At 40.3% G+C, this 17,771-nt stretch overlaps 1 protein-coding gene across 8 annotated transcripts in view; it reads right to left on the bottom strand.

Annotated features, from left to right (window-relative positions):
• Positions 1-17,771, bottom strand: part of ELAVL4 (ELAV like RNA binding protein 4) — a 731,770-nt gene that overhangs the window by 213,116 nt on the left and 500,883 nt on the right. For all 8 annotated transcript variants that reach the window (XM_044085981.1, XM_044085982.1, XM_044085986.1 and 5 more), the window contains one exon: positions 14,435-14,538. In XM_044085981.1, coding sequence (XP_043941916.1) covers positions 14,435-14,538 — 104 coding nt within the window. The remainder of the gene's footprint in view (positions 1-14,434; positions 14,539-17,771) is intronic.

Below are 17,771 nucleotides of genomic sequence, written 5' to 3'. Positions count from 1 at the left end.
CCCTGGAAATAATATATCAATACTAGAAGAAATTCTCCTATGGGCTTCCACAAAAATCAACTATGAAACTTACATCTTAGGAGATGTAAATATTGATCGGAACAAACTCAACTGCCCCCTCCCTCCCTATCCATCAATCTCTATAATTTCACTCAGACTATCCTCATCATCACCCGACCTAACAAAAATAATCCCTCAGGATCCACCTTAGACTGGATTCTTGTCTCTAACCCTAACAGAATAACCAACTCTGGCACTATTCCTGATACCATTAGTGACCATCTCCCTGCCTTTATCCATCGCTCTACTACCTTTTCCCCTTACCAGCATCAATTTATCCAAACTCGCAACCTTAGCAACTTCAACCCCATTACCATCTCTAATTTATTCAAACAAATGACCTGGCACATGTTAAACTCCCTACCCCTTGATAAAGCTATAGACCATTTCAACTCTGTCTTCCTTGATACTTTAAGCTCTGTAGCTCCCCCAAGAAATAAAATGATCAAATATAATTCAGCTCCTTGGCTTACTAAAGAGACCAAACAAATTATGCACCAAAGGGACAAACTATGGAAACCTCACCAAAAAAATAACCTGCCCAACACATTACTTCAATACAAACAGCTCCGTCACCTTGCTAAACAGCTAATCAACAAAGACAAAAAAATCTACTACACTAAGCTCCAGTCTAACAACTGTAATAATCCTAAACAATTCTGGAAGTCTATAAACTCACTTCTCCATCCAGGCTCAAAATCTAATCCCTGCCCCAACCCTAGCAAAACTGACCTCGAACTAGGCTCTGAATTTAATTCTTTCTTCATCGAAACCATTTCTGCCCTCACTAAATCTTTTCCTAACAATAACCCAGCCAATACTCACCCTCCCCAGCCAATCACACCAAACAACCATCCTCCTCTATTTGAGCTCAAACCTGTCTCTACAACTCTCATAAAAAAACTCTTATCCAAACTCAAACCATGCTCTAATGCACCCAACAACATCCCCTCATCCTATCTAAAACTTGCCGCAGATGGGATCGCTCTCCCAATCAGTATCATTATAAACAGATAAATAAAAGAATCCTACATCCCCAAACTCTGGCACTCAGCCTTCATCCTCCCTCTCCACAATGGAGGAAAAAATACTTGCATCTCAAACTTCCACCCTATTGCCTTACTCTCCCCTATCTCTAAAATCCTTGAAAAGTGCATCCATCTCCAACTTATGCCATTCCTCACCCAAAATAACCTCCTCACACCCACCCAGCATGGCTTCTGCCCTGGCCACAGCACCAACACAGCCCTAATCTCTTTCTTAGATACCGTTAATAAAGCTAGAGACTCAGGACAGCTAGTATCTACTGTTCTACTTGATCTGTCCAAGGCTTTTGACACTATCTCCCACAACCATCTTCTTTACCATCTCTCTAACTTTCACATCTCACCAAAAACTCTTTCCTGGTTCTCCAGCTTCCTATCAGAAAGATCTCAGGCTGTCAAATGGAAAAACACCATCTCTTCCTTCTTACCCACCCCCACTGGTGTCCCACAGGCATCCATCCTCGGTCCTATGCTATTTAACATCTTCATCAACAACTTCCACACTGCTATTCCTGACACCAAAATCATTCAATATGCAGATAACTCTACCCTAATCTGCTCTGCCTCAAACCTCCCTGAACTTCTGTCTAAAACACAAACTGCCTTCTTTAAAACTGAAAACTGGACGCACCAAAAAGTACACTTGTGTACCTACCATAAATGTAGATGTTTGAGTGTATTCACTGTTGCAGTCATTACTCTTGGGTTATCCTGCTGGCAGGCTACCCGCAGTCAGCCTGAATTCCAAAGTCTTGGTCCAGAGTCGGTTGCTGTCACCTCTTCCCTGACGTCAGTGCACCAGGGGTATAAAAGATGCAGCCGACACCATTTTCTTCAGTTTTTCTTGCCCGAGATGTCAGGTGCCCCCAAAAGGGTAGGCTAAATAGATTATGCCAATAAATATGCATGCACTAAAGTAAATATTTCCTTCATCTACAAGCAAATACACCACATAGGTTGTATAGAATAGAGAAGTACAGATAAGACCCAGCAAATGAAAGGGGGATGGTGGGAGGGTAACCTGGACTGCAACAGTGAATACACTCGAACATCTACATTTATGGTAGGTACACAACTGTACTATGTTCATCGTGTTTCACTGTTGCAGTCATTACTCTTCGGTTGAATCCCAAAGCTGAGGATGGGGGGCTGGGCTAAATAGGATTAGGAGAGGCTATGAGGCCCTGCAGAACTGCAGTGGCAAAGACTGCTCTGGATTTAGAGTAGAGAGGTAAGTGGTAGTGCTTTGTAAAAGTGTGCACTGAACTCCAAGTTGCAGCCTCTAAGATGTCTTTGGTTGGTACTCCTCTGAGCAAGGCTGCTGAAGTGGCTGCTGCTCTGGTAGAATGTGGTCAAATGCCCTTAGGCACTGATTTGCCATGCTGTGAGTAGCAGAAATGAATGCAATGTCCTATGCATTTTGAAATAGTCTGTTTTGAGATCGCCTTTCCTTGTGATCCTGCAGCATATGCCACTAAAAGTTGCTCAGTCTTTCTGAAAGCTTTAGTTCTGTCCAAGTAGAAGCGTAGCTGTCTGTGTATGTCCAAAGAATGCAGAAGTCTCTCCCCCTTGTTCTGTGGGTTTGGATAAAAGGTAGGCAAGTGAATGGTTTGGTTAAGGTCTACACTGGACACCACCTTAGGCATAAAAGTAGGGTTCGTCCTCAGAGAAACCCTGTCTTGATGGAAAATGATAAAAGGGTCCACAGCCATGAGTGCCTGTAACTCCGAGACTCGTCTTGCAGAGGTTATTGCTAGGAACAGAGCTGTTTTCCAGGATAAGAATTTTATATCAGCTGTTGAGGCTGGCTCAAAAGAAGGCAGTGTGAGTTTTTCCAAGACATAATTCTGGTCCCATGCAGGTATTGGTGCTCTCCTTGGAGGTCTTATGTTTTTGGCCCTTCTGAGGTACTGCCTTATTAAAGGATGAGAAAAGATAGGTGGTTCCGTATTGTAATGGGCTGAAATGGCAGAGGCATGAATCTTAATTGATGAAAAGGATAGGCCTTTGTCCAGCATCTCAGTTAAGTATTGTAAAATCTGAGGAATATTTGGTACAAACGTGTCAATTCCTTGTTCCTGGTTCCAAGCACAGAATCTCTTCCATTTTTCTGCATAAGATTTTCTGGTACTGGGCCTCCTGGCCTCCAAGATAACATCCATTACAGCTTTGGAGACAGGAGTGTTCTGAATGGCTACATTATCCGCCATACTGCCATATTTAAGGTCCTGAGTTGGCTGTGCAGGATCTGATTGTTTTGTTGGGTCAGTAAGTGAGAAGTTTGAGGCAATGTCCAGGCTGGAACTTGAGACAATTTCTTTAGGCTTGGGTACCAGTGCTGGCGTGGCCAGTCTGGGGCAATCAGTATCATTTTTGGCTTCTCTTGTCTGACCTTTAGGAGTACCTTGGGGAGGAGAGGCAGTGGAGGAAAGGCATATACTGTTAGGTTTTTCCAGCTGAAGGATAGGGCATCCACCTTCCATGCTTGCTTGTGATAAATCCTTGTGCAAAATCTCTGTAGTTGGCAGTTGTGAGGGGAGGCAAATAGATCTATGTCTTGGCATCCCCATTTCCTTGTTATCATGCTGAAGACTTGTGGATCCAGTTTCCACTCGTGGGGATCCACGAGGTTTCTGCTTAGTTCGTCTGCCAGAGTATTTATTTTTCCTGGCAGGAATTGAGCTTGCAGGTGAACTTGATAAGTCAATGCTGTGTCTCATAAAGTCATGGCTTGTCTGCAGAGGGGGTAAGAATGTGTGCCTCCCTGCTTGTTTATGTACCACATGACTGTAGTATTGTCCGTCTTTATCAGTAGTTGTCTTGGATGAAGTAGATCCTTGAAAGATGTCAGGGCATTCTGAACAGCTAGCATCTCTTTTTGATTGATATGAAGATGCATCTGGCTTGTGGGCCATGTGCCCTGAATACATTTTCCTGCCGTGTGGGCCCCCCAGGCATAATCTGATGCATCCGTTGTTAGTGTCTGCCTGGCTGTGGGTAAAGTGAATGGCTGTCCCTTGTTGTGGTGACAGGCCTGTGCCCACCATCGAAACTCCTGTTGCAGGCAGGGAATGAGGGTAATTAATGTTTCCAGGCTGTGGCAATGTTGAGTCCAAACACTTTTTAGATTCCATTGTAGTTTCCTCATATGCAGTCTGGCATATGGAATTAGTGGAATGCAGGATGCCATGAAGCCGAAAGCCTGCAGAATTTTTCTTGCAGATAACTGGGTCTTTGTGGTCAACATTTTGAAGTAAGAAGTCAGTTGCCTTTGTTTGTCTGGCGTGAGATAAGCCATCTGGGCAGTTGTATTTAAGCTTGCACCCAGTAATATTATCTCTTGAGAGGGTACTAGTTTTGATTTCTTTTCGTTTACTGTGTACCATAGGCAAATTAGTAATTTTTTTACAAACGACAGATGCTTTAGTAGAATGTCTTTGTTGTCTGCTTGAATAAGGCAGTCATCCAAGTAAGGATATATTTGAATTCCTCTGTCTGCAAAATGCAATTACTGGTGCCAGGCATTTTGTGAAGACCCTGGGCGCAGTAGATAAGCCAAAGGGCAGTGCAGAGAATTGGTAGTGCATTGAGCCAGCTATGAATCTGAGGTATCTTCTGCAAGATTGTCTGATTGGGACATGCAGGTATGCCTCTTTTAGGTCCAAAGTTACAAGCCAAGCCTTCTTGCCCAGCATGGACAGAAGCTGCTGCAGAGTCAACATTTTGAATTTTGGAACGTCCAGAAATGTGTTTAGAATAGACAGGTCCAGTCTAGGCTTTGTCTTTTCTGGGCACCAAGAAAAGTCTCGAGTAAAATCCTTGTCCCTGCTTTTGTTGTGGTACTTGCTGAATGGCCCTCATGTCCATGAGGGATGAAACTTGTTTTTGTGCCTCTGCCCATTGACTGTGTGGCAGGTCTGGCATACCTTTTCCCCTTGGCAGGGTGTGAAAGTGGAATCTGTAGCCCTGAGACACAATGTTCAAGACCCATTTGTCCTGGGTAATCATGTGCCAATTTGGTGAAAAAAAGTGCTAGTTTTCCCCCCTAAGGGGGCTGCTAAAAGATAAGTGCTTGGTTCTGGCAGAGGAAAGTCATTGGGACTGTTTCCTGTATGGTTGTGATTTGTCTTCTCTGCTTTTGGAGGTAGGGGCACCCCATTGTTTAGGCCTGTATGAGCCTTGGGGCTGGGATCTGCCTCTAGGCTGTCTGTATCTGCCTCCTTGTGGCCTGTCTGACACTGGAAAGGACCAATTCTTTGTAGGCCAGTTCCTGCTAAATCTGGGTGGCTGTACCTGTAGGAAATCCTTAACTGTCTGCATGGATTTCGCTTTATCCTCCATTTTCTTCAACACCTCTTCTGCCTTAACACCAAACAAAGTATCATGCTGTAATGGAGCATCCAATAATTTTGCTTTAACATGATCAGGCAGATTCTGTTCCTTTAACCAAGCATGCCTTCTAATGACAGAACCCGTAACAGCAGCCCTGCAAGAGGCCTCCAGTGAATTGCAAAGTATGCTTTCTCACTTGTTCAGCTGCATGCAATAAATCCTGCATTTCCTTGTTATCAGAACATTCAGAATTTGTCAACATTTTTTGTTTAAGCAGTGACATTAAGTATTGTTGATATTTAAGCATATGAAACTGTCAATTTAAAGCCCTTACAGCCAAGGTAGCAGAAGTGTAAACTTTTTCCCCCATCTGTCCAGTGCCCTAGAATCCATTTCAGAGGGGACAGGGTTTTTTGCAGTGGAAGCCTTGACCCCTTTGGGACCCTGAGATATAGTTTCTGGGTCAGCAGCAGGGTTTTTATATAGAAATTTATGAGAGTCTGGAACCCTGTAGTATCTGTCTGGCTTAGCAGGTGCAGGGGGTAAAGAGTCAGGAGACAGGCCGGACACTGAAAATACATAATCTACAATGTCTAGAACAGGTGGAATAGCAAGAGGTCTGTGCTGGGGTAGTAAAAGAAAGTCTCTGAGGCTTTTCTTAAATTCTGAGTAATCTTGGCTCTCCCAGTGAAAATGCTTCCTCATGGTATGCAGGATTTCCCCAGAAGAATAATCCTCAGGAGGAGAGGCTGAAGGAATAGATTCTTCAGCATCAGAATCCTCATAGGGAGGAAAAGAGTATCCCTGTTCAGAAGAGGAGTCAGAGGAAATTGAAACCTGATCAGAAGAGTCATATTCTGTCTCTTGCCTAGGCCTCTTATCAGGAGGGGGGTGGGAACCCCTGATCAAAGTAATTAGGTCTTCGGCCATTTTAAGCATCTGTTTCTTAGGCATGGAAGTCTGTCCAGGAGAATGCTGTACTTGTTTCTTTGTCTTTAGAGCTGTTTTGTCTTTGTCTTTGAAGCTGAGGTTGGCTTGACATATAATTGTGTAGGTCTGAAAACACCCTCAAGAAGCCGATGCCTGCTCAGCGGCTCTGGATCCATCTGAGGGAATAGTTTCCGAGAGTCCAATACCTTGAGTATCCAGAGGCCTAGTCGGCTCCACGTGGGAGTCGGAAACGGCCTGTGGCTCTGAGGTAGCGGGCATCAGGGGCTGCAAAAGCACCTCACTGAGAACCGGCGACTGGCCTAGCAGGGGCCTTGTCGTCCGTTTTGGACCTCGGATGTCTGTCCTTTTCCTTTTCCTTGCGCTTTTTATAAACTCTGGTTGTCAGCTGTTCTGACGGCATTATATAATTAAACCTTCAGCCAAAGTAATGAAAGGCAAAATTGTATTGACGCCTAATAGTGCGTTGGTTAAATCTAGCACAAAACCGACAGCTAGCAACATCATGATCAGGGCCTAGGCAAGGAATACAGTAAGAATGAAAATCCTTATGAGGTATTTGCTTCCCACAAGAAATACAACTGTTAACGTTTTCTGACATCGGTCTGGAGCAAGAAAAAAGTTTCCCCAATGGGGTACTTAGCTTTAATGAAGACTTTGGATCTGAAATTCGATTTTCAAAATCTCAGGAGTTGGCCGACCGGCACTTGCAAACTGCTTTTGCTTCGGGCACTGCGCAGCAAGAAAGACTGGCTGCATCTTTTATACCCCTGGTACACTGACGTCAGGGAAGAGGCGACAGCAACCGACGCAGGACCAAGACTTTAGAATTCAGGCCGACTGTGGGTAGCCTGCCAGCAGGATAACCCAAGAATAATGACTGCAACAGTGAAACACAATGAACATCCACCTCTCTCTTAATGCTAGCAAATCCAAAATTCTTCTGTTCTCACCCTCTAAGAACTACTCCTTCAACAAAAGTGACTTCAAAATCCTCAGCCAAATAAACACACCTATAGAAGTCATCCATTCCGCTAAACTTCTCGGCATAATTGTTAATGAACTACTAAAGTTCGATATACATGTACAACAAAACATAAAAAAAGCCCACCAAAAGCTAGGTATGTTGTATAGGAACAACCACTTTCTCTCTAACACAACAAGGCACATTCTGGCCTTTATTTTTCTCCTTCCTTCCTTACTATATGGTGCACCCATAGCCGGCCTTAGGCATAGGCCAATTAGGCGGCTGCCTAGGGTGCCGCTCTAGTAGGGGTGCTATTCCAGTATTTATTTGGTGTAGGTAGACCAGGATGGGGGCACCGGGTGGTCTGGTGGGAGGCGCTGTGGAGCCCTTTTGCCTAGGGCACCAGTTGACCTAAGGCCACTACTGGGTGCACCTCTCCTAACCAACCTGTCTTCCTCTACCACCTCTAAACTAGAAAGCTGCTACAATAAAATCGCTAAATTTGCCTCCAAAGCCAAAAACTCCACTCACCACTGCCTCCCCCCACAATCCCTGAACTGGCTAGAACTACCAAATCACTTAGATTACCTACAACTCTCCATAGTGCACCCACTCATATTTTATCCTACTAAATGCCCCGCTCTAACTAATATCCTTCCACCTTTTATTCCAAACAGAGCCCTTAGATCTGAACATCAGAACTTAATTTCTATCCACAAACCTAAACATCCTGCCGGCCAGCTGCTCCTCTCCAATGCCCTTGGCAACAAATGGAACTCCCTCCCTTCCCCACTAAGAACCACCCCAAACACTGAAAATTTCAAGGCCCTACTTTTCAAACACCTGTCTACTAAACGGAAATGCCACTGCCTCCTTCCTACTTAATCTGGGACCACTTCTAGTGTAAGAATCTCCTCATTCTGATACATTTACCTATCCTCGTCCTATAGACATATTCCTGCAACTATATCTATCTCTCCCTGCAATCTCCTGCAGCTTTATCCCTCTACTTAACTACTTCTAACCTAGAGCTAGATTTGCTCACCAAAACTGGTAAATACTACCTAATCCTTCTACTCGTACAGCTATACTTGCTCAACAAAACTTGTAAATACTACACAATCCTTCTACTCCCATAACTATACCTGCTCAACAAAACATGTAAATATTGTAAATACTGAGCACTAATTTCTATCTCTAATACTTTCACTCAAAGCGCTACCACTATTTCTCCTTCCTTCAACCTTAACTATCTTTTAGGAATCTCTAAGAAATACTGCTATACTATGCAAATGTAATAATCATAACTTAATGTAAAAAAACAAAAAACAAAATTTTATTCAATTTCAGTATGAATTGTACTTTCATACTGTCCTGTATTCCTTGAAATCGTATTTCTGCAAACTGTTTAATGCTTTCTAAATTCTTGATTGTGTTGAAATCCTTTATGTAATATTTTTATGCATTTTCTGAGCTTTTCTCCCTGGGCCTCCACTGAATATGGGCCATGTTGACCCAGTGGACTTCCCCGGTAATCAAACTGGAATAAATAAATAAATAGAGCTTCAGGTAAGTGAGAGATAAAATTTCCCAATTGTGATAAGTATATTTAGAGTAAAGTTTCGATGAAAGAAATAAACTAAGTAGTGAAGTAGATTAGGGAAGGGAGGTGAGAGGTGGGATGAGACCAGAGGCAGGAGAAAGAATGATAGCAGAGAGGGAATGGAGAACTGTAATAGTCATTACTCTGTACAAGTGTGGGCCATCAATGAATCCTGGGAACTACAGACCCATTAGTCTGACTAGTCTCATGTGCAAAGCCATTGAAATAATTATCATGGAATGATTAATGAGGACATAGAAAACCTTCCAACACTGGATTCAACCCAGTTTGGTTTCATCAATGGCAGATCATGCTTACTCAGTCTGGTAATCTTTGAAAAGGTCACAAAGCCAATGGATGAAGGGAAAGTGATGCATACAGCCTACCTTGACCTGGTTAAGTCATTTAATACCCACTTGGGCATTGTAAACAAACTCATGGTTATAGACATAAACCCTTCTGTTAAGCACTGGATAGCCAGCTAGCTTTCAGATAGAACCCAAGAAGTTAAGATGGGGAGATCACTGCCACAAAGAAGCCGGCCACTAGAGATGTCCTTCAGGGCTGTATTCTGGTTTGCTCCTTTTTGAAATGTACTTCCTAGGAGTGAAAGCTAATATCAAGGGGCTCTCACTGACCAAGTTTGCAGATGATTGGAAACTAGGAGCTGTCATAAGATTCCTCCCAAGAAACTCATATCCCTAAGACTCAGTGTCAAGAAATTATAATAGTACCATTTGGGAAGTCATCCTCCCTAGGATCTTATCTCATTGATAACATATCCTTAAGAGTAGAACCAGTAGTCAGGGATTTAGGTACATATGTAGATAATAACCTGGCTTTCAACTAACATGTGCCTAAGGTAGTAAGGAAATCATTCTAGGTTTCTCAACTTATAAGCAAGGCTTGGCATTTGGGTCCAAGTATCATTCCACTGTATTTGGTCCTCTTCGGGCACATCATTGAGTACAACACCCCCTTGGAATGTATCTGACCAGGCATGTGCAACAACTGAAGCATCCACAGAGGTTCTTTGCAAAAAGAATACAAGGTATAAACAGCACGCCCTATGCAGATTGCCTCAAAGCCTTATCTCTATACTGTGTTTCCTATGCAAAATGTATAGCATCAGAATTACTTGATCTTGGGATTTAAACTTTGCTTGTGACATGACTAGGAGACACTGGAAGAACAGGTATGTGTCTCAGAGAGTTTCCCTTCTCTAGAACAGGCTTCCTGTCCATGTGAAACAGAGCTCTTCTCTGTCCCTTTTCAAGAAAAACATGGACCAGTGGATGGCAAACTGGAAATATTCCCCAGGTATATAACCTATGGACAGAAGCAGGCTGTAAATCTTGCCCTAGCTTACATATACCCCTTAAATAACTTTTAAGGCACATACCCCCCCCCCCCCGGATACAATTAGGATGCTTGGCTAGGCTTATAAAGGATCTAGTATGCAGCTATGAACATGCTTTGTATAGTGTTAAGTTTAATTTTAAGTGATCACTGTAATGTGTGTGTGTGTGTGTGTGTGTGTGTGTGTGTGTGTGTATGTGTGTGTATGTATGTGTGTGTGTGTGTGTGTGTGTGTGTGTGTGTGTGTGTGTGTGTGTGTGTATGAACATGCTAGGAGTAGCTATGGCTCGCTTATAGTCCTGAAATGGATTAAAAGGTTGTCAGGAAATTAGAGAAAAGGGTGACTTTTATAATAGCACATGAAGTTTACTGCAGCCACTGAGGGAGGTTGGGCCTTGGGCTAGCAAGCTGAGCTCGTAAAACCCGTAACTGCTACGGAAACAAGAAGCACTGAAAAGTGCTTGATGCCCGATGTACCACATGGTGTGTAAACAGGAAAGAGAGGGAGATGAAGTTTACTAAAACCAAATTGCTCTTATTCAGCAAAAGGGGAAGGAACTGCAATTGACTGCTCTGTACCACCTGTGATTGGTTAAAAAATGGGAATCTGCTTAGCTGTCCCTTAAAACTCCAGTTAGCATGTCTGCTAGTAATGGCCCTGTTGACAAACATGCTTATCTATCATTTTTTTCCTGGAATCAAATAGCTTTTGCTTTATTTCTCTAAAGGAACATAGTTTACAGTATATATTGGCTATATCATGGATATTTTGGGTCTTCTATATTACCCCATTTTTGGATTTTTTTAAAGGTGGTTATTTGTGAGTGATTCTCTTATATATTAGGTTTCTTTGCCATTAAGTGAATTGCTGTTTCAGAGAATTAAATGATGTGAAATTCAAAGTGTAGTGACTGGAGGAAAGTCTTATGGTAAGGCTGAGAATCTTAGAGGGTGAATTATAATGTTTTAAGTTAGGATGGCCAGGTAAATCTAGTGGAAAAGGATGATTCTACAACAAGAATAATTTAATAATTTTCCACTAGAAAATTGGGCACTTACAGTAGATACAAAAAGTATACACACCCCTGTTAAAATGCCATTTTTTTCTGATATTAAAAATGAGACCACAATAAATCATTTCAAAACTTTTCCCACCTTTAATGTGACCTGTACAATTCAAGTGAAAAACAAACAAATCTGTTACGGGAAAAAAATATAAAAAATAAAAAAAACGTACAATATGCTGGTTGCATAAGTGTGCACACCCTTAAACTAATACTTTGTTGTAGCACCTTTTAATTTAATTACAACATTCAGTCTTCTTGGGTAGGAGTCTATCAGCATGTTACATCTTGACTTGGCAATATTTGCCCACTCTTTCTTGTAAAAGTGCTCCAAATCTGTCAGATGGCGAGGGCATCTCTTGTGCATAGTCCTCTTCAGGTCACCCCACAGATTTTCTATTGGATTTAGGTCTGTGGTCTCTCTGGGCCATTCCAAAACTTTAATTTTCTTCTGGTGAAGCCATTCTTTTGTTGATTTGGATGTATGCTTGGGGTCATTGTCGTGCTGAAAGGTGAAATTCTTCTTCATCTTCATTTTCTAGCAGACGCCTGAAGGTTTTGGGCCAAAAGTGACTGGTATTTGGAACTGTTCATAATTCCTTCCACCTTGACTAAAGCCATAGTTCCAGCTGAAGAAAAGCAACTCCAAAGCATGATACTGCCACTACCATGTTTCATCGTGGGGAGGGTATTCTTTTGTTGATGCAAATTGCTGTTTTTGCACCAAACGTACCTTTTAGAATTGTAGTCAAAAAGTTCAACCTTGGTCTCATCAGACCATAACACATTTTCCCACATGCTTTTGCGAGACCTGATATGTTGTTTTGCAAATTTTAGCTGGACCCGGATGTTTTTCTGTGTAAGAAAAGGCTTACGTCTCGCAACCCTACCCCATAGTCCAGACATATGGAGAATACGGGAGATTGTTGTCACATTAGTACACAACTAGCAGTTGCCAGAAATTCCTGCAGCTCCTTCAGTGTTGCTGTAGGTCTCTTGGCAGCCTCTCTGACCAGTTTTCATCTTGTCATTTCATCAATTTTCTAGGGACATCCAGTTCTTTGCAACATCACTGTTGTCCTATATTTTCTCCACTTTTTGATGACTGTCTTCACTGTGTTCCGTGGTGTATCCAGTGCTGTGGAAATGTTTTTTGTACCCTTCTCCTGACTGATACCTTTCAACAGTGAGATCCCTATGATGCTTTTTTAACTCTCTGCAAACTATGGCTTTTACTGTAGCAGGCAACTGAGTAAATGTCAGGAAAATCCTACTAGGAAAGCTGAACTTTATTTTGGGTTAATCAGAGTCTCTTTAATTGATGGCAGGTGTGTACCCAAGAAGACTGAATATTGTAATTATTTATTTTATTTATTTATTTATTTTACATTTGTTGACCGGGTTAGTCTAACTGGATATATGTCCATTTTCAGTAGAGGCCCTTGGAGAAAAGCTCCGAGACAATAACAAGGACAGAAACAAAGAAACATTTATACAAATAGTACAAATAATATTTTTTTTTTTTTTTTTTTACAGCCAAAAAAGAAAAAGTTCTAGTTCAGTTTCAGTAAGCAAAAAAAAATACAAAAAGTCATAATGGGGAGATACAAAAAAAAAAGAGAGCAAGAAGTATTTAAACTTGCCATATAAAGAAGGTAGAGGAGTTTCAGCAAAAGAAATCAAGTTTGAGTAATTAAATCAAAAGGTGCTTCAACAAAGTATAAGTTTAAGGGTGTGCACACTTATGCAACCAGATTATTGTACATTTTTTATTTTTTATATTTTTTCCTCTAACAGATTTGTTTGTTTTTCAATTGAATTGTACAGGTTATAGGTCACATTAAAGGTGGGAAAAGTTTTGAAATGATTTATTGTGGTGTCATTTTTTATATCACAAATACCTGGCATTTTAACAGGGGTGAGTACACTTTTTATATCCACTGTAAATAAAGGGCTCTGAATTAGTTGAGGTGCTACTCCTTTGGTTTGGTATGGTTGGTGCTATTTAAAGCAAGTTGCTATATATTTGATTATTCAATGATTATAAAGGGAGTCTGAGGATGTTCATGGTTGAATATTTATTGGTGAAGATGTTAGTTGTGTGGCCTTAGTTTTAAATGGGTAAGTACTTGGAGCCTGGCTGTGTTTTCTTCTTGTCCTTTCCAGCAGTGATATGTGCCCTGGTTGAGGGCCATCCTAGCAGTGGGAACCTCATTATTTTGCCAAACTTGCACACAGTTTAAGTTACTTTACTTTCTCTTTGTACTTAAAGTCAAGTTTTCCTGTGATATTCCACAGCATGAGTGCACAAATATCCTCCACCACAGAGGGGATTAATCAGTAATTAATGCCTAGGGTCTGTGACTATACTCTGGCACAATTTTGTGCATCACTGCACATCCAAAAGGGTTAGTAATTCAGTGAATATTCATAGTCTTTCATGGTGTATCCTTGCTTTGGGTCAGACAAGGGTTAAAATCTTTCCTATTTTGTGTGTGTGATATGAGCTTTAACTTGATTTAAAAAAAATAATAGTTCATGTTAAAATAATGAATAAATACATGTAACACCTATACTGGGCATTGTCCTTTGTATCAAAAGCAAGTTAGATAGGCCAAAATATGCATCATGGTATTCAGAGCTCAACAAGAAACAAGAGTAGCACAACTGGCTTACTACACACTAAAAATGCCTATTAAACCGTTTCTGTAATGAACTTGTAAAGTACATTGCATTTGCTGTTGTCTCTGAACTTGAAAAGTAAATAAGCTTCCACATGTTCATATTACATTATACATGTCAGACTATATTAACTGCTCCAGTACCTTCTTTACCTTAGCAGTAATATATTACTTTATCTTTTTTTTCCTGTGAGAAGCTTTTATTCAGTAAATAAGTAAATGATTATACATCAATGGTAGTCTATTAAAGGACATGAAATGCTGAATAATGGAGAGTTTCATAACTTAATACATACTTTACCAGTAAGTGGTATGTCAAAAGCATTATACTTGGAGTTGGAGACCATTATACAGCAAATGTACATATTTTCTACCTTTATTGTTTTGGTTTGAAGTCTGAGTCCATTTAAAGTGTTGATGGCTTTTTCTGCATCCTTTGGGTCTATATAGTTAACAAAACCGTATCCCAAACTCTGTCCTGAAAGAAAAATGATATACTAGTGTTAAACAAGAATCTGATATTCAATAAAAGCAAACTATATACTGCAGCTTACATGTTCAAATAAGTAAGAAATATAAAGTTAACTACTGCTAGCACTTTGAGTGTTTATTGCAAATATATATTTGCAGTGCTTTCTGGAAAATCTGACCAATTGACAAAAACAAGTCTTACAACAGTGGTACAAAATTCAGAAATTATAAAAATGAGGCATATCTTATTTAATGCAGGGCTGTCAGAACATAACTATACACAACTCCATTGACCCAATGTACTGCAGGTCTAACCAACAAATCTGAATCCACTTCTTACATTTTGCAGTATGAGCCATGATGTGAACACATTTTAAATGTACAGAACACCATAATGTATTTTACAGTGGAGAAGATAAAATGAGCAATGTAACTCTGCTGAACTATTCAGCTTATTCCTTCATGAGAGATTACCTAATGTGACAGCCAAATCGGACAACTGCCCTTTTGCATGCATTTAATATATAGCTGCTGAGTGATTGTCATTTAACCATTTCAGCTGTCCCATGCTCTCTTGAAGGACCATTCCACCACCCACTTAATTACACTGTTATAGGGTTCCACAACTCATAGCTAAAAAAAAAAAAAAGAAATACTTCCTCAGGTCAGGTTAAAGTGAAGAGAGCTCCCAACGTCTGAAGGCCCTTTACCTGTCTCTGTTCCTGTGCGTTAGTTATACCCCTTGACTTACCTCATATAGCTTCTCGGTATACCTGGCTCCCTAATGGAAGTGTGAATTGCAAAACTCTTTGTTAAATATGCAAGGCATTTTTGAAGGATTACAAACCTCTCTACTCTCCCTGATGTGGGCAACTGGGCTCCATAATCACCCCTGCTATTTATGTAAACACTAACTGTGAAATTTGTGTAACTCTTAATAGGTGGAATACTCCAAAGTTCTGCAGTCTCTGAATAAGCATATATATATTCCCTCTATTTGCACTTAAAATGTTGCTGTTTTGATAATTGCAGTTATTGCTCTCTGACATCCAGTCATATAATGCACCCTTTTTCTCCTAAGATCTTAGTTTCAGTAGTTTCAGACATTGGCCATACGCCTTTTTCTGCAACCCCTGAGGACCATTTTGGCTATCCTCAGGAATCTTTCCAGTTGTTTCACATCCTCTTTCTTCCTTATAAGGGATTCCAAAACTGAACTCGGTTTCCAGATAATTGTTAGGATTCAAGAAGCATTTCCTGTATTGTGCTAGACAACTGTGTGGGAGGACTGGTGTACCTGACTTTATTGCACAGTCAATTTCAAAATGTAAATAATTGGTATGTATTTTACTGTGTGTCATGTGACCTTAAATTACATCATGTAACTTGATACTACTAAAATAGTGTGTTGAGACACATACTTTAGTTATGATGAAGTTTGTATATTATATGAGGAAAGCTTTCAACTGAAAAAGTTAAAGCAGGAACCAGGAACAGTGCTGTTTGCTTGCTGAATTATTGTGATTATGGGGCTGAAGATGAGTAATTGCTCCAGTGAATTCACAACAGATCTGCAACAACTGAAGGAATGTGTTTAAAGCATCTTTTCAGCAATGACTCTGGTTAAAAATATCAGATTCCACAAAATAAACTAGCAACAAAAATGCACAAAAATAATACAAATTTAACTACAGTGTAGCTTAATAAAAATAGTTTTAACCATTGCCATGAAAGCAAATGCAAACAGCATCATTAATAAAGTGCTTTCTCATTTATGTTTTGAAATTTTTCAATATAAATTCTTTCTTAGTGTTGCAGGACATTATTCATTGCATAGATTGTCCTAGTCTAGTGAGAGCATGTACATCTATAGAAGTTTTAAAGCAGGGCTTGACCAGGGATATGACTTCCCTTTGCAAACCTCTTAGTGAACATCCCTGCTCATTAGTAGTGAATTGTGTTTTGTGTGGCCAGTAACCCTATTTTATTGTCTTGAATAGTTTTGTGCCTTGTAGTAGTGTAGGTGTAGTTGGCTTTGGTAGCTAAATTAATATTTTTCAGGATGTCACAGCAATGCATGTGCTTTAGACAAAGGATGAACCTGTATAGTTTATTCCCTGTAATTTTGAATCTTTTGAGTACTGGTGGAAGTGTGAATGATTCAAAGTGGAAAGCTGTATTCAAATTTTGGAATAAGAACATTCCTAGCTAAACTTTATGGCATCAGGTTATAAGATCACCTTCGCTAATAACCCAGTTAGAATTTCTTTCTGAGAGATATGAATGATCCATCTGGAAAAAAAACATTCTGTATAACACCATACTGCAAAGGTATTACATTATCAGACTTTTCCAGTTATAATCTTGTTGCCATTCTACCCCCTCCACCAAACATAATAGAGAATTTATGTAGTACATTAACTCTAACAACCTTTTCTCCAAAACCCAGCATGGTTTTAGACCTCATCATAGTACTACCACTGGTCTCCTCAACTCCACCAATATCATAAACCAACACAGGAATGATGGCACCCTGGAATCTTCACTATTCTTAGATGTATCAAAAGCATTTGAGATTGTATCCCATCAGTGTCTTATTACTGAACTTTCTTCTCTTGCCCTCATCCAGCTGACTCTCATGTGGCTCCATAGCTATCTGACTGACAGACAGGAAGCAGTCAAATGGAAACAAAATCTCTTGTCCTTTCCACCAGTCACTGTTGGCAACTCAGAATGATCATTATTAGGTCCACATCTTATTCAACATTTTTAGAAACAAACTGCATATTGCCACTCACCTCACTAGCATAGCATAATATGCTGACAACTCAACCCTTATATGTGTAGCCTCATCCCTACCAACACTTCAGGACATCACACAGAATTCTTTCACTGTTACTTGAATTTTAGCTAAAAATGTAAAACTATGTTTAATTCATAAAAAACAAACAAATTGTATGCTATTCACTCTTAAAAAATGCATCTCAAAATAACTTCATCCAACAAAATAAAAATTGAAACAGTAACCCAAACAAAATGGATGTCCTAATTGACAATAACCTCAGATCTAACAAACACATATTGCAAGACCCACTTTGGTTCATCTGTAGAACCAGACATTACCTGCCAGACTATGCAAGATACATATTAGCATATACCTACCTTCTTCCATCCCTACTGTATGCCTCATCTATTCTTGCTGCCAGCTTTACTTACTGGATCATTATTGTAGAGCAATGA

This window comes from Protopterus annectens, chromosome 10.part0 (genome assembly GCF_019279795.1).
Source record: "Protopterus annectens isolate FY-2018-M chromosome 10.part0, PAN1.0, whole genome shotgun sequence".
In the NCBI taxonomy this organism is placed as follows: Eukaryota; Metazoa; Chordata; order Ceratodontiformes; family Protopteridae; genus Protopterus; species Protopterus annectens.
The sequence above is the reverse complement of the archived record's forward strand: the minus strand, read 5'-3'. Positions and strand labels throughout refer to the sequence as shown.